The following is a 26,081-nucleotide window of genomic DNA, read 5'->3' as shown; positions in this document are numbered from 1 at the left end:
TATCTATCTATCTATCTATCTATCTATCTATCTATCTATCTATCTATCTATCTATCTAATATCTATCTATCTATCTATCTAATATCTATCTATCTATCTATCTATCTATCTATCTATCTATCTATCTATCTATCTATCTATCTATCTATCTATCTATCTATCTATCTATCTATCTATCTATCGTTATCTGCTCGAAAGCCATGATGTAAATGTGTCTCTGAAGCATTACAAGGCACCCATTAAAAGCATTATAGGGCACCTATAGAAATTACCTGGTTAAGTGAGCCCCTTCTTTTAGCTTAATATGTCAAACCAAATAGAACAACATATTTATACAAAAAGGACAATAAAGGTCTATTCACACTGCCTTTGCAGTATACGACTGAGAAATACATTGGAGGAATTTCCCGATGGAAGTCTCTGTATAGAATATCGTAATTGACTTTGCTATTTTATACACTTGAAAATAAGGTATACCGATCAAAGGGCTACAGTCACTCGATGGATGCCAATGTAGTGCCTTTTTGTGATCTGTCGGTTGAATGGGGCACTATGGATACAGTTGACACATATACGCCAAACGTATAAGTGCAAGTGCAGTTTGATCAGACCCTATGCCCTCTTGCACATGAGCGATTGCCACTCGGGGCATTTTTCACGGCATCCGAGTGGCACCCAATAGTTTTCACGGACCCATTAACTCCCCAATCCGTGGAAAGATAAAACATGTCCTATCTTTCTACGGATCGTGGATGGGACTCGAATGGCACACACGGTCGTGTGCAAGAGCCCTATGAGCTCATGCACAATGACAGTGTCACAGGCACAGACCTTGCCCAGTGGCACACAGAGTCCCCTTGGGCAGAGGTGTATCTTGAAGCTCCAGAGCACAATCTGTGACAGGGTTCCTCAACTATGACATGTCAGTAACAGTGCTGGTGTCCTCTTATGGGGCAGAGGGGCAATCGGACCCAGGTGCAACTGCAACCTGTTCCCCTCTTATAGTTACATCCCTGATTATGGGTTTTTTCTACCACCCGCGGGCACTCCACGTAGTTACCAATGATGCAAAAGGGAGGATATATCTGTACTATATTATACAATTCCAAATGCCAAGGTTTTTCTTCTCGGATTTCATCTGACTACATAGGCGGAGGTACAGGATGAACCCATAGCAGGCTATGGGCGCTGTATTGCGAATCCGTACAACATGGATCTCTAATATAGCCAGATGTATGATGCATAACTTTGATATACACTTTCCTTTACATATCTTGTATTAATTTTCAGTTATTTGCTTTTTTTCTACACTTTTCACACCCGAAATAAAAATTCTGCTGGCTTCTTTTTGGAATCTGCATGTGCTTTATCTGCACTCTGTAGACAGTCATGTGACATCATATGACCTATCAGATCCCACAATGTACTTCTGTGTTGTAACAGGAAACCAGCAGAATTTGAAAATTAGCTTTCTGTCCTATAGGAGAATAAAACATCATATAACTAAAAACTAGTACAAGATAAGTAAAAGATTATACATATGTGAAGATATTCTAAATTTTATTTCGATGTAAATTATGGAATATTGTAAATATGTTAATCAAAGTGAAATTATCCTTTAAAGGGGTTCTCCAGACATTTTATATTGATGGGCTATCCTTAGGATAGATAATCAATATCAGATCGCTGGGGGTCCGACTCCCGGCCCCCCACTGATCTGATATTCATGGCCTATACTAAGGAAGGCTATCAATATATAATGCCCAGAGAACCCATTTAAGTCAAAAACATATCTGATAATAAACCTTTACATACACTGACCATCCATATATAATAATTGTATTAATACATAACTATGCATCCCACTATTCCAGGGTATCTTAATTACCCCCAAACCATGAATAATGCTCTCTGGCTTTCCCACATTTCTATGACGAGGTCCTGTTTTATTTTTGAGGTTATTTGTCCCTTTTGGGGTTCATGAATCAACATAGTCCCTTGCTTGGAATGTTAACTAGAATAGTAAGAAGTTGCCCTGAGAGAAGAAAGACAACAAAGAATGTCTCTCTCTCCCTGGTTTCAATTGGCACCGTGTAATGCTTAATTTCCCCTGTGGTGGCGCTGCTGGTAAGTTGAACACTTGCTTCCAGGTCGCCATAGAGTTTACAGCTGATTGCTGAGGGTCCCAGCAGCAGACGACCTTGTGATCAACTTATTGTTGGTGGCCCCTTCTAACAAAATGGAATTGTACAAAGCTAACAACCCCTTTAAGGATTCCATTCATTTCAATAGAGGCAGATTTCAGGCAGATAACAACTTTAATAATTTGTGACGGTGTCATTTCTCTGATGTATATGGCTAATGTAAATCTTTTACAAATTACTATAAGATCTGCTTTAATAACTGAGGTCATAATAACTTAGCAAACCAGTCCCACTGAAGATATCCAACCTGACTGCTCGCAATTACTTTCTGAAGGACGTTCAAATATTCTAGTAGCTTATAAATAATTTTCTCAATAGGTTGACTTAAAACAACATGGCTTCTTTCTTCCATAAACTGCGCAACTAGGATCATAAGTGAATGGGGCTGAGCTGCAATACCAGACACAGCCTATGGGCAAGAGTGGCACTGTTTGTAAAAGAAAGCAGCCATGTTTTTCTAATCACATACTTCTTCTCTGGACTTTTCTCAGAAATAATTTTATCAATAGGTTGACTTAAAACAACATGGCTTCTTTCTTCCATAAACTGCGCAACTAGCATCATAAGTGAATGGGGCTGAGCTGCAATACCAGACACAGCCTATGGGCAAGAGTGGCACTGTTTGTAAAAGAAAGCAGCCATGTTTTTCTAATCACATACATCTTCTCTGGACTTTATTCTATTAAATATTGGTTCAGATCACAAAAATGACTACCTTTGTTGTAAGAAGAAGATAGCCAGACTTTATCTTGGAGTCAGTGATACATTTGCTTAGCGCTACCTCAATGGCTATTATTAAGCATGGAGTATAAGCAGGCATGCAGCAAACCAGCAGAGACAGCAAACAAAGTCATACACACAATCAAACAAGACATGGACCCAGCAGCGGGGGAATAATCGAGGTTGATGGATCTTGATCACTTTACTGTGGACACATGCAACTTTCTCCTGCTAAGAGTTCCAGTGCTTTTTGCTTGTGTTAAATCTCAGTGATCCATAACGATCGATGGCAAGATTTTTTATTTTTGATCCTAGTACTGTATATTTAGTATTGTCTTTTGTATTTTGTGAATCCTTTTGGAGCATATGTTTAAATATTGCTCATCATTGTTTGCATCATATTCTGGTATTGGTTGGTCACGGCCCAAGAAAAGTATTTGGTTGATGTTCAGCACAAAAAGAAAGCACAATTCTCACAGTAATGACATCTCCGCCAACCTTACCCACTACACTTATAAACTATTAACATTGGGCACCACACCACTAGAAGCAGGAATTATTAAAGACATTTGTACTGTAGTTATTGGACCTGACTTGCCTCAAAAGTTGGCACTGAATAAATCAGCTTCAAGGTTTTACTAGAGCTAAGAGGGAATAAAATAAAACACACACACACACACACACACACACACACACACACACGCACACGCACACGCACGCGCACACGCACACACACACAAACACACACAAACAAAAAGAGAAAAAATGAACTCAATATCAAAACTTAAAGTATTTTTCTTTTAAGTTGGGGTCAGAAATAAAAAATATATTACTGTTATCTCTAAAGTTTGTGGTTTTGTTAGGTTTAGGTCACTTTTTTCACATGTGTACAAGATTAGAAAAACATGGCTGCTTTCTTCCAGAAATAGCGCCACACAAGCTCATGGGTTGTGTCTGGTATTGCAGCTGAGCCTATTTGAAGTGAATAAGACTGAGCTGTCATACCACACACAACTTGTGGATAGGTGTGGTGCTGTTTCTGGAAAAAAGCAGCCATGTTTTTCTAGCCCTATAAAACCCCTTTAAGTGGCAGCATTTATATATAATGAAAGCCGCCATTTTGTGGATCTTACCAATATTCAAGGGAATGCGACCTTCAAATTTACGAAGCATAATACCAGTTTATGAAGAACTTCTAGAACCCCTTATGGAATGGAAACAAGCCATTCAGGAGATCTTATAGGAGTTTCCTGTCTTCTTCCTGAAGTTCTTAACACCCATTGGGCCTGCATGGACCAGCGTCATGATCCAAAACCTCCATCTGGATTATATATTATCCAGAAGAAGTATTTCTTTATATGGGGAATGGGACAAACCTGAGGGCCTCTCTTTATTGGTTCCATAACATGAAGGGAACAGGCAAGAAGATATAATGAGATCTCCTCAACAAATGTTTCATGGCAAACATGGTTTTAGGGATGAGATTGACACATCTCTAAGCTAAAACTGGTAGTTAATTTTTTATGGAGATTAACATAAAATAAAACTGATGTCTGCTGAAAGTTGAGAGCAGAATTTAGCTGAATAGCGTTTGATGGAAAGGAAGCCAAATGTTATGGTGAATTTATCAGAAGAATGTGGGTCTACATTCTACGGGGCAGAGTATCTCTCATATCTCATAGCCCAAGCCACAGTCAGCAATAAAACAAACATTTTCCTGAAATATTTTAGGGTTTCCCCAAGATTAACTCTAATAAACTCTAAAGATTTTTGGTTTCAGGATTACACCTATGCCCTGTTATCAAGGAAGAACATTTAAATATCCGAAACTAACATTTTGGAGTGGGGTAAAGTATCACTGAGAGGATCTGGGCTTCCAAAGAATGGATACAAAACATATCGAGACCTCAGTTACCCTTTAAGCAACACTTATAATGACCCTGGCATGACCAGCAGCTTGGACTTCAATACTTGGGGTGCAAATACAGAGAATTGTTTGGGAGCAGATGGAGTGCGTGTAAGCATTCTTCCAATACTACAGTTTACATTGTCCCCTAAAATGATCAATTGGATTACCCAATTTGTCATTCTTGGCCACCAAAGTGACTAAATCTGTTGCTCCTTAGTCTGCCCATTGAAAACGTCTTGGGGTCCTCATCTGCCCATGTATGGGGAGATTTGAGGTATCCAACCAATTTTTGATATCTATCTAGTCAATAATTAATATTCTTTATATAAGACAACTTACATTTTTAGTTTGGTGTTTTTTGTAATTGGCCAGTTAGAGCTAATTATTGGCAGTACTCTTAAAGCGGTTGTCCAGGATAAGAAAAAGATGTCTGCTTTCTTCCAGAAATAGTGCCACCCCTGTCCATGGTCAGTATTGCAGCTAAGCTCCATTGAAGTGAATAGGGCTGAGCTACAAAACCACACACAACTGGAGTACAGGTGTGGAAAGGTTTTTGGAAGAAGACAGCCATGTTTTTCAAATCCTGAACAACCCTTTTAACTATATTAATGACCCTGGTTTATTTCTCTATATTAGTGGTACCTTCATTGTTGCAAGAGCAGCTATATATTCATTTTATACTAGGTGAATATCCAGAAATCTAGGCGATAGAGTCTTCCTAGAAAAGACCTTCAAGATGACCATCTCATAAAAGTCAACGGGAAGACCCAGGTTCTATCTTCAGTGGAGTGGTGGCCGCACATATGTGTTTTTTCTTCATGGAAATGAATGGGTGCTGCAGAGACCTATGAGTGTGAGCACCCCATAAGTTCCATTGGTTTCAATGAGCGGCCACCTCGCCACTGAAAACAGGCCTGGACCTTGCTCACTTTAAGTACTGGAGAAGGATCTAACTCCCGGACCTCAATGATTTGACTTGTCTATGGACATCATCAAAATCTTTTCCGGGAATTGTCACCCTTAATATTTTAACGGTGAAATATTCGTTATGATGATCAAACGTTCAATATTCAACATAACATTGGAGCCATGCTAATAAAACATGTAGGACAAAGACTATATAGTGATTGGAGAATTGCCTTCACAGGCAACCCTAACCCCTAATCCTGATCTTTTCAGTAATAGGGTAACTTTGATTATGTGTAACTACATTAGAGTCTAAAAATGGTTAAAACATTAATAATATATATTTCTATTTATTCTTTTATGGAAATATTCTTCTTATTAAAAGCGTTATGCAACCTTATAGAGGTTGTATGGGATAATAAAAAAATGGCAGCTTTCTTCCAGAAACAGTGCCACTCTTGTCCATTGGCTGTGTCTGGTATTGCAGCTCATTTTTATTCACTTGGAAAAGGTTGATCTGTAATATTAGACACAACCCAAGGACAAGAGTGGTTTTGTTTCTGAAAAAAAGCGGCCATGTTTTTCTAATCCTAATATTCTAAAGTTATCGGCATCGTATTTTATGGCATTTTATATCAGCAGCTGGTTCATTGCACTTGTATAGCCCGGTATAAAGTACTGCTGTATAACAGTTTCTAACTAAATCTAGTTTATATATTTTGTTCCCTTGGTTATATTAAATAATGACTAAATTAGTAAAAGCTCTAAATGTAAATTATTATGTTGCTGGGATTTTCAGAGCTGTAGTTTTCCATGAAATGCTGATGAAGTTAAGCAGATGGATTGGCTCAAGGTACTTCAAACTGGTGGCCAATTAGAACAAATCAGACTAGTGGTAAATCTTTCCCAATATATCCCAAATTCCTGCATATTCAATGCTACAATTCTTGCTGCAGTTTAATGTATATATTGTATGCATTAAGCTCCTAAACTCCCCCTAGTGGTGGATGCAGGCAGATAGAATTTCACCATTCAACTATTATGAAACTTGTTTGAGACCACATAATTGCAATAAAAAATGGTCTCATTGAGGGGTGGTTCTCTCAAAGAAGATGGCCATATGGCATAGTATAGGATATAGAAAATCTGGTCTAGATAAAGGGGTGGTCTCCTGAAAGAGGTGATCTTTTGAAGAGGTTTCGCTGTACATGTCTATGTAGGGAATTTGGAGCTCTGTTTCAGAAAATTTGGAGCTCTGTTTCAGAAAAAATAAAGCTCTGACCCACATAAAGATAGAAATTATTCAGTGTAGAATTTATATAATAAAATATAAAAGAATGTGTTGAAGGGTGGACATTCTCTATAAGATGACAATAGTAATCAGATAATCGTCAATCCCTCCTTGACTTATCTTTAGGGGGAGTGAAACATGATCTTTAACCTGTTAAGAGTGGACAACTGAGGGGATCTCAAAAAACAAAAACCCATATGCTATAGATCAGCAGCACCTAAAAGAATGGGATCCATCAACAGGAGTCTGCTGTGTATAGGTGACTTTAAGCATGTGGATTTTCCAGATTTGACCAAACATGTCCACATGCGTGACCATATCTGACCGACACCACCCATTCTACTGTCAAGAGAATGGATGAATCCCTGTATGCTTTACTATTCTCATAATCTGGCATAAGATGTCTTTTCTCCTACCTTGATGACAACATGGCTGTCTATTGGGTCCACTCATTAAACATATACACTGCTTTTATTATAATCATCTGAGACTTAAGTGCTGATCTCCAGCAGATGCCAGTTACAGCTTGTAGATGATATAAAATGAGCTTTGTTTAGATATTATCGAATGGTGACTTGGCCATTGTGGGATGGTAACTTGAATCAAGAAGACAGATGGTGCCGCACTGCATCTGCTACCTTCTACCACTTGCCAATAGTGAGGGTTATTGAGGAATGATCTGAACAAGTCAGATTTCATCCAAAGGCTTGTTTGATACTTTGCTTCCAACATGCATTTTGATGTGTAGCCTTTGGGTATCAGATCATTTGATAACCGGAATTTAGTAAATGAAATGGGAGTAAAATGAAGTAGGATCCATACTTGGCTGGTGGCACATTGTACATATGGCATCTTAGGAAGCTTAGGCATTTCTAGCCAAGACAAAAATCACCATAAATATGGATCTGGAGCTTATGAGTTGGGATAACTTGGTGCATTGCAGAAACGAAAATGAGCAAGGTTTGTAGTTAATGAGGGTGAGAAAAGGGACTCCCCTTTCATGCTACTCACCCCTAAGGCATCATGCATCCTACTGCTTGATCCATGTGGCTGCATTGGCATTGAGGTCATGCAGGAGATCAACGTCTTGTTTGTACCAGTCGTCGTGCTGAGGTGATGGAGTGCAGGCGTTGACAGCTGAAGAGCGAAGGGCGCAGGCAATGACAATGAAACATGGATGGCAATGAAAATAAACAAACAAACAAAAAAAAAAAAAAGAAATGTTTAAATGTAGATGGTTTTATAGAGATGCACTGCCCCCATACTCCCAGCAGGTGTGTCAGCCTGTGTAATAGACCTTACATTCTGTAGAATACAGGAGATCACACCTTTTTATAAGAAACATTACATAACAATATACAGAAGGACTAGAGCAGCTGTCAGGTTTGGCAATGAACTGTTCATTTCCCAAAAACATGATGGTATAGGGGTGACAGAAGATCCCATAGCTGTACCCCAGTCTTTGTATTTGGTCACATTTGAAGATTACTTCAAGACAACAATCTCAAATAAAAACCTAGTCAAGGAAATGTGTAAGTTAGCGTTCTTAACTTTATTGAACTATACTAACTTAAAACTTGTAGAACCTACAAAGGTGTTATTTTCTACCAGCGAAGCATGACTAAGACTATGATGTTCCTATGACCAAATTCTTGTTGTTTCAAGAAAGAGTTTTCTAGGATATCACATCGATGGCCTATCTAGCTCGAGTGTCGTGGTCCCTTCACTGCAGGACCCAGCACAGCAAAGTCCATGCGAGACTGACTGCCCTGGTGCTGCAGCTCAGTCACTCTCAACCCCGATCACTTGAATCGACTGAGCTGCAGCACCAGGCACAACCAGAATTGTATGGACATCAGTGTTCCGGATACTCAAGTTAAGGGGCCATTGTGCTACAGCGAGCGCTGCTGCTCCTCTGTTCTGCTGATTGGTGGGGATCCCGGGAATGGGACCCCCACTGATCATACACTGATGGCCTATTCTTATATCACAGAAAACCCATTTCATACCTCTTTGCTGTAGAGGACATGCTAAACCAGGGGTCAGTAACCTTCGGCACTCCAGCTGTTTTACAACTCCCAGCATGCACTGACAGCAAAAAGCTTTATTATTCCAGACAAAGGGTGTCAGAGCATGCTGGGAATTGTAGTTTCACAACAGCTGGAGTGCTAAAAGTTTCTGACCCCTGTGCTAAACCAATTAATCTAATGCTTCGAATTTAGGATATTAAAGAGTTAACAAAGGACTATAAGTAAATAAAAGTGTTAATATAAGCTGCATTAGTAAGTGACTGACCCTAACCTGTCGAGAAACATATATCTTTATATATAAACAAGGGCGTACGTACCATTGAGGCAGCCCATTCGGCCCGGTTGGGCCCAGTCGTTATTTTAATGGATGGTGAGAGGTGTGAAGGGGTCTTATACCAAGTTTATCTATAGGGTATAATTGTATAATAGAAGGTGAAAGGTTTACACCAGCATTGGTGATATTATGATTGTTATGTAGTAATACATTGGTTGGCCTGTTATGTATTAATACAGTGGTTGGCATTTCTTAAACTGACATATACCCACAGGGTGTGCGACATCAGCCAATGTTGCCCTGTGGGTAATTCTTTTTTGTGTGATGGTACAACACATAAAACAGGCACCATCTTCTTCATATATGACCCTAAAGCTGTCTGATACACAAAACCCCAATAGTCCATTTCAATTTTACAATAACTACAGTATTCATTGGATATAAATACACACACACACACACACACACACACACACACACACACACACACACACACACACACACACACACACACAAACACACACTTATCTATATGTGGTAGCCAATTTAATAGCTATTTCTTAGAATACAGGCTACCATAAACAGTCAATGTACTACAGTCTACAGGGACGTGGTAGGCATTTAATTTTCTTACCACCCTACAGGCTTATTATAGTCCCAGGAGCAATTCTTATAAAATTATAGAAATTCTTTATGTAATAAAGAGGCTCCAAACTGGCGCTTCCCTTTATTTCACCATAGAGATCAATAATCCAGAGTACAGGTTCCTTATATTCCCCATTTACTATTTCGTCTAAACGGAGGACTCATTTGCTCGCATGTACAGTCTCTGAGTAATAAAAATGTTCATTTGTTTCCAGTCATGACATTAATTTCTCAAAATGCTTAATAGAGAGATGTTAATGTAATGCCTGCCATTTGCTAAGGAAGGTCCATTAGGTGGAGGGATTATTTCTATAGGTAGTAGTTAGGTATGCTATAGTATGCTGGTTTAGGTCAGTTTTATACAATCTTTTGCTACAGAGCCGGAATTACCTATAGTTACAGCAAGCCTATACCTATAGGTGGAAGGGTGGTAAGGGGATGCATCCTATTGCATAGGAAACTATCAGCCCAAACAGATCTACCTGTTGATCCTTCCCAGCCGTTCATTTGACAGATCATCTCTATTATAACCACACATTCCTCAGCTCTTAAAAAGTGCTTCCCACCTGTCACCCCTTTTTCTTTATCAGCTCTTCTGTGTGCCAGATCACTCTTTCCCAAATCTGTGATATATGAAACCCCTCTTCCCAGTCTTTCTGTGTGCCAGACCACCCCTTCCTCAGTTCTTCAATGTGCCAGGTTACTCCTTCATCACCCCTCCTAAGTACTAGACCTCTGCTTCCCTAGTTCATCTATGTGCCACACCATTCTTTCACCAGCTGTTTTGTGTGCTGGACCACTACTTCCGCAACTGTCATGTGTGCCAGGCCACTCCTTCCCTAAATTTCCTGTGTGCCAGATCACTCCTTCCCCAGTTTTCCTGTGTGCCGGGCCACTTTTCCCCCAGTTTTCCTGTGTGCCAGGCCACTACTTCTTCAGTTTTACTATGTTCCTCGTCACTCCGTCCCCAGTTTTCTTGTGTGTCAGGAAACTTCTTTCTCAGTTTTCCTATGTGCCAAGCCCGTTTTCCTATGTGCTAGGCCACTCCTTCCCTAGTTTTCCTGTGTGCCAGACCACTCCTTTCACAGTTTTCCTATTTGTCAGGCCACTACTTTCCCAGTTTTCCTGTGTGTCAGGCCACTCCTTTACTAGTTATCCTGTGTGCCAGGCCACTCCTTCCCCAGTTTTCCTGTGTGCCAGGCCACTCATTCCTAAGCTTTACTATGTACCAGGTCACTCCTTCCTCAGTTTTTCTATGTGCCAGGTCACTACTTCCCCACTTTTTCTTTGTGCCAGGCCACACCTTCCCCAGTTTTCCTATGTGCCAGGCCACCCCTTCCCCGGTTTTCCTATGTGCCAGGCCACTCCTTCCCCAGTTTTCCTGTTTTACAGGCCACTCCTTCCCCAGTTTTCTTATGTGCCAGGCCACCCCTTCCCCAGTTTTCCTATGTGCCAGGCCACTCCTTCCCCAGTGTTACTATGTGCCAGGCAACTCCTTCCTCAGTCTTCCTATGTGCCAGGCCACTCCTTCCCCAGTATTACTATGTGCCAGGCCACTCCTTCCTCAGTTTTAATATGTACCAGGCCACTCCTTCCTCAGTTTTGCTGTGTGCCATGCCACTCCTTGCCCAGTTTTCCTGTGTGCCAGGCCACTACTTCTTCAGCTCTGGTTATTATTCATAAAATAATATTTTTTTAAATCTATGTGTGGAGTATTACTTCGCTTACAGGAGTTTCTAAGACAATAAATAATGTAGATGGAGTGATATTTCCTATTAATGTGCATGAAATAATTTACTTAGGTTAGCTTGTGAAATGAAAAGACAGTAAAGCTTGACCCACATAACTTAGGATAATTTGACTACCACTATTGTATTTACTAATGATCAATATGAAAAAAATGAACCAGTCACCATCCAATCGACCAATGAAATGTGGAAAGTGGGTAATGGTACCATGGCACTACCTAATAGAGTAATATGCAATAAGTGTGAAGATACCAAAAATTACAATATTGTTCAGTACTGGTCTGGGGTGAAAATGGTCTATTGTCTATTAACGTTTGGCAGGACATCAACATACAGGACTCTCACCCATACAAACATACAGTAATATGGACACATACTCATTCCATAATCTACAACCAACCCTTGACACACAGTGTCATAATTGCATACAATACTTTATGGTCATGTATGCACTGGTCTCTTGCATGACAGCTTGACCCACCATGCCAGTAACAGCATGACAAGGATATGGGTATGCTGACTAATGTAGCTGCAGTAGTGCTTTTATAAGATTTTGGTACAAGTAGCAAAATCTATTGGGATATGTAGGTAATGACAGTAATAAACTTGTATAGCAATAAAACCTCAGTCAGATATCGGGCCATTATGATCTGTCACATGAGCTGAAAAACAAAAGAGCAACAAAAGACACAAGAGTCGAAGGACGTAACATATAACATGAGAACATGGTTGCTACTAGCCTGGCATTTCTAGACTTTCCAACATATAGACATTGAAAAAACATCACATATGAGCATGCTGCGATAACATTGGGGTATTCCATAATGCCTACATTCTTCCATTGATCATGCTTACTTTGTTTCCACCCAACCTTCACCCATCACCTCAGGTTCCTAATTCTGGAGAGTTCTGAGGTACAAAGGGTGTATGACCCAGAGGTGATGTGGTCATTTTTTGTACTGCTGGAGAAGAGTAACACTTGATATAGATGTTTTTGTTTCAATTGTAAATGGAGTGCACCCATGTTTTCCATATCTAATATCTTCTTTACGGTACAAAAAAGGTGGTATTGCATTTACGCATTTGCAGCTGAGCTGTTTCTTGTTTTCCCAGACTCCTCAGTATTTTTCCTGACCACCATGGCACATACACAGTTCAATTAAAATAGAGCTTAAAATGTACTATTCCTACTAAGCAGCCTACAAGAAGCAAGATTGCATGGGAAGACGTGGCTATTTTTTTTTTAACTACGTGTAGCTCACATCTACACATCCCACTTAAAGGACACTGAGAGTGATCCGAACCAGCAAGATCTAAGTTGAAAGCAGATCAGAGACATTGGTCTTTGCATGGTAGTTTTTTGGGGATATCATTTTCAAACTTTTGCATTGCTGGCTGCAGTTAGCTGCTTAAATGAAAGTGAGCGATGAAGGTGGGGGAAGTATGCATCAGAGGTGAATACCTTTGCGGATGTTGCCATCTGGAGAATGGGCAAAATCCCCCGTTGACAACAGGAAACAAGCTCGGTCACGATTGTATCTCTCTCTTGCACCAGGGGTGACGGGAGACTTTTCTTCTGGGGAAAGAGCCTGGTCTATTGTTGGGCAATCCTCATTGGCCAGTGCAGCGTTGGCAGCATCCCCATTCTGCTTGGAGTCTTTAGGAACAAAGTAAAACAAACAGATACATAACCAATATTAGACCAATGCTATATCTAATAGTCTGGGAAATGTATGCCCCCAGCAAACCTATAAACCACAATAGTCAAAAAGAACACGCACAATAGAATTGTCCTGCAAGTCGAAAAACATTATAGAAAATCACCAGCAAAAAAAATCTAAAAAATCCCAAGTAAATATCACCATTGAGTCAGTTTTTTTGGTCAAGTGGTTAAAAATGCAACCATATCTGTTTCTGGAAGATGTTGACCAACCTTCATGGACTCTAGAAGGGTACATCTATACAGTCGAGCAGTAATACGTTTCCCGATTCCATATTGTTAGATAATCAGGCAGGCTTGCCACTTAGGAGTCTTTGAAAGCTTGATGAGGACCCCGGTGGGAGAATTAATGGCGGTATACTGGTTTTCACTCGCATTTCTCAGAAACATGTGTAACTAAGAAAAGACAGAAAATAATTCCCCTATTATGGGAAGTTAAAAGGGTTATCCAGTTTATAAAGCCCATTTTTATATATCCTTCTAGAGAATTCTGTACCGGATCTTTATCTCTTGGTCCGAGTGGAGAACAGTTACAAAGAGTGTCACTCGCTCCATAGGACCTGTCCTGTCCTGCATTACACAGACAACCCATATATCTAAATGGTCGCTATGTAATGCTTAACTTCCCCTGTGTTGGCGCTGCTGGGATACCCAGTGATGACTGCAGATAGGGCAAATTTAAGGGGTTATTAAACTGGGCAGCACCCTTAAAATACAGCCAAACAGTAAGACTTTAGGGAAACCCTTGTAAAGACCAAAATTTCGCACTGTAATAAATCAATAGGGAGTCTTTAAAATTGCTAAATAATCTTAATTTGTCCATGCTGATTGTTAAACCTAGGCCTAAATATTTACAGGCTGTTTCCTAGCAACAGACAGAGCAGTAAATAGGTGACATCACTGCATGTCCATGTCACTCCATATGTCACGGATTAAACTGTAGAAAGAATCTAGAGGGGTGTATTAATACATACCACCAGTAATTCTGCTCCCAGCACCAAGATGGTGCCAGTTCTTAGTGCTGGAGGGGGCAGAGGAAGTACTGTCAGGGTACTCTTTGTCTATCTGCCTTAATAACCACATGCATTCTCAGCTATATTCCTGATATAATGGGGAAAAAAATGAAGAATTAAATCCTCAAAGCCATAAATCTTAACGTCTAAATTCATATATATTTTTGCAGTATACTCTTTGCATGTGGTTTTGAAACTGGCTCAGTCTCCTTACCTGAAGATTAAGCCCTCGTATCCTCTTTACTGTAAGATTCCTTCACAAAGGAGGTTCTGATTTGGAACGGTTGCGACAGATTATGTGAACCTCAATTCCAATACATGCCGTTATTACAGTGGCATCGCTAAGTTGGTATGGAGTGATGATGTCATCAGAAGACAAGACTTACATAACCATGGACAAAGAGTGTCTGATAGGAATGTGACCCATGTGGGGCTTATCCTTGGAAGGAGAAGACTCCATGTTGTGCAGAGTTTGGGTACCTCACAGTTCGGTATTATGTCAAGAGAAGAGGCATATGTTTCTGTATCTAATGTTCACCTCTTGTATATACATTCTTCATTTTAACAGTCACTAAATATTCTTTCATAATCACTGGTCTAATCTTATATTTGAAGTATCAAAAAACTGGGGAATCTAAATTCCCAGAGTCGTATTATAATCTCAGTACTGGCAACACTCATCCATATATACCTATAGCATTAGAGAAAGTAAGGTGGGCCTCCTCGTCTGCTGATCCTCATAGTAACTCCTATACTAGTAGTTACGCCTTTGACGGCAGTATTCACCAAAAAGCATCCGATCCTTTACTGTGTTGTGCGGAGGGCTATGGTAGCGTAATAACAAGCACTAAGAATTACATGGGGTCGGGAAACCTTTCATTATAGGGGTTGTCTCATCTTCAAAACCCCTTTCCACTCGGGACTTCTTGCTGAACCAGCAGCGGGTCTCCCTATGAAAGGCCACATATAATTTCCAGCTCACTGCTGCAGGGGAAATAAGAAGCTGGTGGCAATTTTCCTAGGAAAATCAAATGTTTACTGGGGGTCTTGGAAGCCATTGCCATAGTGACCAGCTGAGACAACCCCATCCAAGCATATTTACCATTAAAACTTATTTTTTATTACTATTATTAAAGTTCAGAGCTGCATTCACAATTCTGCTGATTGTTATTGATAATAGATGACAAGCTTGTTATCAGACACACGTCTACCAGCTTAGCTTAGTTCCTGTAATATAGAGGAACAGTTAAATTTGACTACATTAGAGAACATCTCCCACAAGGAAAATCCACAGTGCAAGTTCTATACAGGTACTGAACAAGCAGGGAGTGCTTGGAGATTTAAGCTTTGAAGCGTGCAGAATTGCGAATTCAGCTCCGGCTTATAAACTAGGCTGTAACTCAGGATTAGTAATGCAACGTATTTACACACAACATTTTATTTAGATTAATGAGATAATCTGTAAAATGATACTTATGTTTTAACCCTCTTTTGACAGGGGGCTACTGCTGATTTGCTGGCAAGAGACTGCAGAGGGAAGGCTTTTATTCTTTTGGCTTTACTGAATGCAAAATTGTACATAAAACGTTAACTTTATTCTGACCTTGAATTACATATTACTTTGATAAAAGGATGCAGTTAAACTATCAAATGGCAAGAGGATATTTGAAGAGACTTTCAACCATACAGCCTATAATTTATTGTAAAGACTAGAAAACACAACAATTTAATCATATGTGTAATGGGATTGGTTCCAAGCATCTTGGACTATAAAATGCATCATCATTTTACCCCCATTATTCTAGTCACAATGCAGTCCTGCTGGAGAAATTGAGTGTTAGTCCCAATGCAGAGTGCATAAAGAATAGAATGTTACACGGAAGTTGGATTTTCCAATTATTCTGTTCCTTTTAGTGTTAATTTCTAAATATAAGGAGAATTTTAGGTCACAGTGCTAGCAATAGCAGCTGCAGAGGTTGTAACTGCAATCGAGCGCCTATGCCAGTTGACCCAATGGTCTTCTTACAGCGAGAAAATGGTGGGCCTAAGTATTGTATTTGCACCAGTGTCTGCTAAATCGTGGCAATTTATGAAAAGTTATCAATTAAGCATATTTTGTATTAAACTGATCACTAGCTATTACCCAATCTGCAACATCTCCAATATAAAAAAATCTAAAAGGGGTATTCCCATTTTGTAATGTTATATATATTGCCAGCATATGCTATGCCTTGCAATTACTGGGTGGTCTGACCTTTGGCACCCCCACTGGTCCCGAGATCAAAGGGACCGAGGTAAAGGGAACTGCAGCTCTAATAAAGTGAATGGGGCTGAGCAGCAATAACACACACAACTTGTGGACAAGTGTGGCCCATTTTTTCTTTAAAAAAAACCAGCCAAGCTTTTGTAATCCTGTACAAGGTCCTATCACCTCTCCTGCTTGTATTACCCAGGAAACAACAATTCTGGAACATTGTGCTATTCCTCTGTTATTCCGCCTACAAATTTATGAATAAATGAGGAACTGGGTGTTAACATTCCCCTTGTAAAAAGGGCGTGTTCCTACATAGTGTCACTTTGTCAACACTGATAGGACATTGTTAGATTGTGTAGGGTCACACCTCCAATTGGTAACAACCAGTTGTCAATTTATTCATAAATAAAAGAGACATGTCAGGAGAGGTGACGGGTCGTCTTTATGTTGGTTTGTAATCTGAGAAAGGAGACTAGGAGATAAAATTGCTGTTTCTTGGAATTTGAAGCTTGATGCATTAAAGGCCCTTTTACATGGGTCAATCATCGGGCAAACGGGCGTTCATATGAACGCTCGTTCCCGATCATTGCCCTGTGTAATTATGACAATGATCAGCTGACGAACGATCAAACGCTCGTTCATCGCCTGATCGTATCGTTAGCCTAAAATATTATCACTGTCGGCATCACATCTCCCTGGAGACGTGCTGCCGACGTGATAGAAATGTATAGGGACGAGCGATCAGAGTAACGAGCGCTCGTCGCCATAAATAGCTCCTTCTGAAAGGAGCAAACGAGCGCCGATCAACGAGCTGTCTTGTTGATCGGCGCTCGTTTACATGGCCCTCATCGGGGTGTAAGAGGACCTTTACTGGTCTTCAAGGAAAATACATTGATAGGTCTGGATGAAAAAACACTGATGTCGCAGCTATGATGCAGCGACAATGAGTCTTGTGGGGAGTGGTGCAGCTCAGAGTGCTGTAATTCCCCTTTTCGCTGGGCTGTGTAATCCTCTAGATGGCGTTTTTAACTCCGCTATCGCTGCAGCAGTGGAAAATGGTTCACACACTGTGTAAAATATACTCTACCAGCTGGAAAATCCTCACAAAAATCTGCCACATATTTGTTTATACCAGGTAGCACATCATAGTAGACTATGCCGCTGTGCCCACCAGGGGCTACGGGAACCTGTTTGAATGGATCCGTGATGCCAGTGTGAATGATGCCTTCATTGTATGAATGTAATAAACGTGCATACCTATTTATCAATATGTTTAGTCATTTATTTGAATAGAAACTTAAAGTAAATGGGTAGAAATTCAGCGCTAATTAATTAATAATCATAATTAAATCTTAATTTATCTTAATAGTGGTCGGCGCTTTGTTTTTCTGATACACCAGTCTATTATCACCAGCATAAACCTAGAGTTAAAGGGGTTCTACGGGATTAGAGAAAACATGGCTGCTTTCTTCTAAAAACAGCGCCACACTTGTCCATGGGTTGTCTAGTATGCTACACCTGTCCGTCTGATATTGCAGCTCCGCTCCATTGAAGTGATCGGGTCCGAGCTGCAATACTACACACAACCTGTGGACAGGTGTGGCGCTGTTTTTTGGAGAAAGCTGCCAACCTTTTTTATTAATTCTGTACAACCCCTTTAAGAGATTCTGGCTGCCTGCAGCAATCACTAGAGGTTAATGGGGTTTTTCCATCTTATGTCTAAGATCGGCGGGATGATCGGTGGGAGTCCAACTGCTGGAACCTCCACCAATCCTGAGACTGGTAGTGCCGCACAGCGGATTTAATGCAGTGTCCCCGTCAATGTTTTTAACTGCACAGTGGCACACCCAGCCACTGTGCAGGGAACTACAGGACAGCCCTAGTCACTAAGTGCTGCACCCCCCCTCCCCCCTATTTTAAAGGTTGGTTAGGTTTCCAGCAGTCGGACCTCCCCCGATCAGTACATGATGGAATATTCTAGTCTTATCTAGTCTATTTGATTTGGGTTTTTTTGGGTTGACATTCTTGCAGAAATTACAAAAGAATGTGCAGTCATATTGGTTGGAATATTTTTAGTAGCTTCTTAGGATATGATGGTAAAACAGTCACTTTGGTATTGATAGAAAATGCTGACAAAATGAGGACCATGGGAGGGACCAGCAGGGGGCTTCTTGCCTCTCTGTGTCTTTAAGGCTCAGTGACCAAAGGAAATCTCTCCTGCGTGCTGCACCTCCACATTCTCCACTCTCCCTAGATATGCATGCATGTACCCATCACGTGGTCCACCATATAGTCCAAGCGGAAAAGTTTGTTCATTCACAGTTGTAATATTGTAATACCAGGACATCATTGCTGTAAATAGCACAGCATGTGGCACTTATTCTCTTGAATAAATTAGGAAACACCCGGCTCACTTGTAAGAAATAATCAGAAAATGTGATCTTATTAAGATCACTCTCACCATTTGTCTAAATGAATTCCAGTGAATCTTAGGAGATATTATCACCCCTGTGTCATGAATAAAATACATGTTCTTCGGACTCTAGACCCCAGGACTTATGTAATAATTTATCTATGAAAAAACATTTATGCACATATGTGAGAAAATATAGCCAAAAAAGGTGGGCACCATCCCACCACCCTATAAAAACACATAAGAAAGAATAATATTCATATCAAAGGAAAAGGGAAGACATATATGTCATTGCACACCAGTCTTTCTATATATAATGCGTAAAAATGCCAACGTAAGGTCTCCGTAGTACAAAAATCACATATACAATGGTATTGCATTTCTATAGGGCTAATTTGCAGCATGCTCCAGGCTGGAGGTAGTATATATGACCCAGTTGACCCCTAGAAGTACCTTTAAGTGCTTGTAGGAGAAAACTTGGTCCAAGATATGGCACCTCATGCAGCATTATGAAGCCCAAAATATGGTGCGCAATATACAACGTGCCAAAATTCATGAGGTTGTGTGCATGAGGCCTTACAAAAATGAATAACTAAACTTACTAGACAAATTACAGACTTATAAAATCTGTTAAAAACATATCTATCAAACAGGGACAAATTTTAGGGTCTGACTGGCCCACCAGTTCCAGAATATCCTCCGATGGGCCCAGACACGGACACAATTGGGCCCTAAAAATCCAGCAATAGACAACCACATTTGGAGCTGAAGATGGAGCCAATCCCTTTCCACTAGGTTCCACATAGTTTCTGATGGGCTTTTTCACAAATAACCTATAGACATTATTAAAGGGGATGTCTGGTAAGACTTGACGGAAGAATTGAGGGCCTATCCTATCTGATCGGTGAGGATTCGACTTTAGGCACCACCGCTGATAAGGGGCCAAGGTGCTCTGCTTCACGATATTTCCCTCTTATTCCTTACACTAATGAATACTGTACAACGCCGTCATACTCGTAGCGGCGAAGCACAGTATTACACCCTTCTCCCTTTCAAGTGAATGAGACGAAGTTGTAATACTGTGCTCCGCCGCTATGGGTGTGACGACTTTGTGCCATGAGGAGCAGTGTAGGAAAGGAAGATGACACAGTGCTCACCGGCCCCTTCACACAGCTGATAGGCGATGGTGCCGAGAGTCGGACCCCCACCAATCAGATATCGATGGCCTGTCCTGATGATATGTCATACATTTTATCTCACCGGACAACCCCTTCAATGATATGTCCTGTGTGTACAATTATAACAACAAAAGACTACAATGCAATTAAAAGTGGAGGTGCTCATGTTCTGTATAGATGGAGGGTGGACCCTCAGAATATTTTACTTATGGTGGCTTCAGGCTCCCACGTCTGACACTGCATGAGGAGGTAATGTCCCAGGACACCAGGGTTCAAGAAACTAGGAAACCTACCAAGTCCAATAAATAAATGAACACAAATGCTAAATACGGTGAAAATTTCATAAAAAGCGCACTAACAAAACGTACTAATAATCAGGGAGATGCAACCAAAACCATAATTTATGGCCCATAAGGTTACCAGGAATTTAGTTTTTGAAGAAAAAACAAGGAGGGACATCAGTGAGAGAGGAAGTAGGTAGCGTCTGCCAACGGGTATGGAATATCTGAAATGACCAATGTGTAATCTCATAGAAATAACACAACATGAGAGAGAGAGAGTCATGTGACTGATTGACAGATGTGACTCTCAGTCCAGTATAAGGGTATGTTCACACAGGGTGGATACGCTGCCTAAAAATACGCAGTACATCCGTCCTAGAACTCTGGCCAAAAAAACGCAAATTGTAGTGCGGATTTTCGGTTAGAAGTTTCGAAGCGGATAGCAGTGTTTGAAAAAAAAAAAGAAAAAGAAGCAAATACTTACCCCGGCTGTTATCATAGCGACGCATCCCTCTGTTCTCCATGCAGCCCGTCCTCCTGGGATAACGCTGCAGCCCATGTGACTGCTGCAGCTTTTGATTGTCTGCAGCAGTCACATGGGATGAAACGTCATGCCAGGAGGACGGGCTGCATGGAGAACAGAGGGATGTGTCGCTATGACAAGGTCCAGGGTGTAAGGATTGGCTTTTCTTTTAAAATTAATATTAAACAAAAAAAGGTTGTTTTATTCCTCATTTACAATTTTGTGGCAGAATCAAAGCTTTTCCACCACAAACATTGCAACATTTGCTATATTTGTGGGCTTTACCTCCTGCAACTAAAGAGCAGGTAAAAAAAATGCCCAGGTCAATTTATTAATGTTTTCCTGGCAGATTTTTTCCAAAGCGTCTGGATAAGATTTGTTCAAATATCATCCACTCTGCTGCTACTGTAATACACTGCGGATTTTCCAGAATGAAGTCCGTTGTGGAAAATCCACAGCCAATCCACCCTGTGTGAACATACCCTAACAGTAAATGTGATAATTCAAATTTCAAAATGGAGCATGCCAGTCCAACATTGCACCACATAATGTAAGACTATAGTGAACAAGGTGTAACAACCACATCTTCCAAGGAGAACCCTGTAGCTAACGTTGCCATGTCACATACGTATAATACTTGATGTAACATTCAAAAGCAAACAAAGAAGAGAGAAACCCCATAGAAAAGATCAAACAGGCCCCTCATTATGGCTCTGGGTTTTGCCACCCAGGACAGAAGGGCCTATTGTTTGTTTCCCCAACCCTTGTTTGCTATCAATCCAGTTCCTCTGGAGAGAGGAGTCCTACAGAAGTTCATGCCACCCAACAGAATGGGGACCAACCATGACTGGGCTCCCTCTCTCCAGGGGCATCATTTGGATTTCTGATGAAAAGGTTAACCTTACAGGCCTAGATGTGTCCAAAAATATCTTCCTCTTTTATTGAACTAAAAAGAAAGAGTAGATCCGGAGTTTGAAAATATAAAAAAATAACTTTTACTATATTTCTTTTTAAAATTCAAGATACAAACATACATAAATAAATTCCATATGTGCCATTATCGATCATATGCCTGGTGCAACTTATGAAATATTTCTTTCTGAATTCTTAACTTAAACAGTAGACAGCATAATATTCGCCCAGTTGTGGGTTGTACAGATATTTGAGTTATTTTTAAAGAGAGGGGTTCACATATAAGATCCTCATATGGTTGGCTATTTTGCACATTAATTTTGAGGGTCACTGCCCTCCCTACCCGTTCAGATGCAGGATAGCATATAGGGGATCAGGGAGCCTCTCTCCGTCATGAATTCCTCCCGACGCGTTTCCTCGTGACCGAGCGATTCCTCAGGGGAGATTGGTCAGAGCCAGCTTTACCCTATTTCATCGGTGCTGGCAGAGGTTACTTGTAGCTGTCGTTTTTTGTAGAAGAAGGGAAACTGCTTGCAATGGCAAGTGATCGGTTGCCCATGATGTTCGTGTTATACTGGCTGGCGCCTGTTTCCGGCGTCTGACGTCAGTGACAGGGGGAATATTCTTTTATTGAACTACATGGAAGGACTATCAGCTTCGTTAGGTATCGCAACGTTCTGGCTGTTGAGGCTCAAGTAGAAAAACGTTGAGAAGGTTTCCTCTAGATCAGGGGTCTCAAGCACGCGGCCCGCGGGCCACATGCGGCCCCTGGGACTGTAATCTGCGGCCCGCGGGATACAGAGCCGCTAGTATCGGCAGGGCTCCGAGACTCTGGAATTCCCTGACATTGCTGTCCACATATGAACAGCGATGTCTGGGGCTTCCCCAGAGTCGGAGTCCCAGGCAGAGTGCTAGTATCGGCTCTGCTCCGGGACTCTGTGGAATTCCCTGACATCGGTGTCCATGTTTGGACACAAGATGTCTGGGGCTTCCACAGAGCCGGAGTCCCATGCAGAGCGGTAGTATAGGCTCTGCTCCGGGACTCTGTGGAATTCCCTGACATCACTGTCCATATATGGACAGTGTGGCAGGGTCTTCCCCAGAGCGGAGACCCGGGCAGAGTGCTAGTATCTAGGACTAATATGGACAATGATGTCAGGGGCTTCCCCAGAGCAGGAGTCCCAATGATGTCAGGAGCACAGCTGGAGTCACAGGAAGAGCCAACTAGTGCTCTGCCTGGGACTCCAGCTCTGGGGTTGCCCCTGACATCTCTGTCCATATATGGATAGTGATGTCAGGAGCAGAGCTGGAATCCCAGGCAGAGTGCTAGAAGCGGCTCTGCTCCGGGACTCCAGCTCTGGGCAAGCCCCTGACATCACAGTGGCAGCATCTGCGGAGGGCACTGTGGCAGCATCTGCGGAGGGCACTGTGGCAGCATCTGCGGAGGGCACTGTGGCAGCATCTACGGAGGGCACTGTGGCAGCATCTACGGAGGGCACTGTGGCAGCATCCACAGAGGGCACTGTGGCAGCATCCACAAAGGACACTGTGGCAGCATCCACAGAGGGCACTGTGGCAGCATCCACAGAGGGCACTGTGACAGCATCCATAGAGGGCACTGTGGCATTATCTACAGAGGGCACTGTGGCATTATCTACAGAGCGCACTGTGGCATTATCTACAGAGGATACTGTGGCAGTATGTACAGAGGACACGGTGGCATTATCTAGGGGTGTGTTGAATTATCTACAGAGGGCACTGTGGCATTATCTACAGAGGGCACTGTGGCATTATCTAGGGGTGTGTTGAATTATCTACAGAGGGCACTGTGGCATTATCTACAGAGGGCACTGTGGCATTATCTAGGGGTGTGTTGAATTATCTACAGAGGGCACTGCACTGCATGAATTCCTCATATGAACAGTGATGTCTGGGGCTTCCCCAGAGCCGGAGTCCCGTGCAGAGCGCTAGTACAGGCTCTGCTCCGGGACTCTGTGGAATTCCCTGACATCGCTGTCCATATATGGACAGTGTGTCAGGGTCTTCCCCAGAGCGGAGTCCCAGGCAGAGTGCTAGTATCGGCTCTGCTCCGGGACTCTGTGGAATTCCCTGACATCGGTTTCCATGTTTGGACACACGATGTCTGGGGCTTCCACAGAGCCGGAGTCCCGTGCAGAGCGGTAGTATAGGCTCTGCTCCAGGACTCTGTGGAATTCCCTGACATCACTGTCCATATATGGACAGTGTGGCAGGGTCTTCCCCAGAGCGGAGACCCGGGCAGAGCCGCTAGTATCGGCAGGGCTCCGAGACTCTGGAATTCCCTGACATTGCTGTCCACATATGAACAGCGATGTCTGGGGCTTCCCCAGAGTCGTAGTCCCAGGCAGAGTGCTAGTATCGGCTCTGCTCCGGGACTCTGTGGAATTCCCTGACATCGGTGTCCATGTTTGGACACAAGATGTCTGGGGCTTCCACAGAGCCGGAGTCCCATGCAGAGCGGTAGTATAGGCTCTGCTCCGGGACTCTGTGGAATTCCCTGACATCACTGTCCATATATGGACAGTGTGGCAGGGTCTTCCCCAGAGCGGAGACCCGGGCAGAGTGCTAGTATCTAGGACTAATATGGACAATGATGTCAGGGGCTTCCCCAGAGCAGGAGTCCCAATGATGTCAGGAGCACAGCTGGAGTCACAGGAAGAGCCAACTAGTGCTCTGCCTGGGACTCCAGCTCTGGGGTTGCCCCTGACATCTCTGTCCATATATGGATAGTGATGTCAGGAGCAGAGCTGGAATCCCAGGCAGAGTGCTAGAAGCGGCTCTGCTCCGGGACTCCAGCTCTGGGCAAGCCCCTGACATCACAGTGGCAGCATCTGCGGAGGGCACTGTGGCAGCATCTGCGGAGGGCACTGTGGCAGCATCTGCGGAGGGCACTGTGGCAGCATCTACGGAGGGCACTGTGGCAGCATCTACGGAGGGCACTGTGGCAGCATCCACAGAGGGCACTGTGGCAGCATTCACAAAGGACACTGTGGCAGCATCCACAGAGGGCACTGTGGCAGCATCCACAGAGGGCACTGTGACAGCATCCATAGAGGGCACTGTGGCATTATCTACAGAGGGCACTGTGGCATTATCTACAGAGCGCACTGTGGCATTATCTACAGAGGACACTGTGGCAGTATGTACAGAGGACACGGTGGCATTATCTAGGGGTGTGTTGGATTATCTACAGAGGGCACTGTGGCATTATCTACAGAGGGCACTGTGGCATTATCTAGGGGTGTGTTGAATTATCTACAGAGGGCACTGTGGCATTATCTACAGAGGGCACTGTGGCATTATCTAGGGGTGTGTTGAATTATCTACAGAGGGCACTGCACTGCATGAATTCCTCATATGAACAGTGATGTCTGGGGCTTCCCCAGAGCCGGAGTCCCGTGCAGAGCGCTAGTACAGGCTCTGCTCCGGGACTCTGTGGAATTCCCTGACATCGCTGTCCATATATGGACAGTGTGTCAGGGTCTTCCCCAGAGCGGAGTCCCAGGCAGAGTGCTAGTATCGGCTCTGCTCCGGGACTCTGTGGAATTCCCTGACATCGGTTTCCATGTTTGGACACACGATGTCTGGGGCTTCCACAGAGCCGGAGTCCCGTGCAGAGCGGTAGTATAGGCTCTGCTCCAGGACTCTGTGGAATTCCCTGACATCACTGTCCATATATGGACAGTGTGGCAGGGTCTTCCCCAGAGCGGAGACCCGGGCAGAGCGCAAGTATCGGCTCTGCTCCAGGACTCTGTGGAATTCCCTGACATCGGTGACAATACATCGACAATGATGTCAGGGGCTTCCCCAAAGCAGGAGTCCCAGTGATGTCAGGAGCACAGCTGGAGTCACAGGAAGAGCCTACTAGCGGCATTGCGGCAGCGTCCAAAGAGGGCACTGCGGCAAACTGGATTGTTGAAATAAGCACGTGGAGAATTCTCTCAAATTTTAAACCTAGCGGTATTATCATAGTAATGTAGTATTATTATTATTATTATAGTAATGTAGTATTATTATTATA

At 42.4% G+C, this 26,081-nt stretch overlaps 1 protein-coding gene across 6 annotated transcripts in view; it reads right to left on the bottom strand.

The window, feature by feature from the left end:
- Positions 1-26,081, bottom strand: part of LOC142662173 (voltage-gated potassium channel KCNC1-like) — a 100,626-nt gene that overhangs the window by 13,238 nt on the left and 61,307 nt on the right. For 2 of the 6 annotated variants that reach the window (XM_075840198.1, XM_075840196.1), the window contains exons 3-4: positions 13,190-13,384; positions 8,042-8,167 (exon numbers count right to left, since the gene is read on the bottom strand). In XM_075840198.1, the coding sequence (XP_075696313.1) occupies positions 8,061-8,167; positions 13,190-13,384 (302 nt within the window). In that variant the 3' untranslated portion in view covers positions 8,042-8,060. Of the gene's footprint in view, positions 1-1,577; positions 3,569-8,041; positions 8,168-9,377; positions 9,466-13,189; positions 13,385-26,081 lie in introns of those variants that run through there. The other 4 variants (XM_075840199.1, XM_075840195.1, XM_075840197.1 and 1 more) reach the window with 3 other exon arrangements.

This window comes from Rhinoderma darwinii, chromosome 10 (assembly GCF_050947455.1).
Source record: "Rhinoderma darwinii isolate aRhiDar2 chromosome 10, aRhiDar2.hap1, whole genome shotgun sequence".
Classification (NCBI taxonomy): Eukaryota; Metazoa; Chordata; class Amphibia; order Anura; family Rhinodermatidae; genus Rhinoderma; species Rhinoderma darwinii.
Note: the sequence above shows the minus strand (reverse complement) of the source record. Positions and strands in the feature narration are given on the sequence as shown.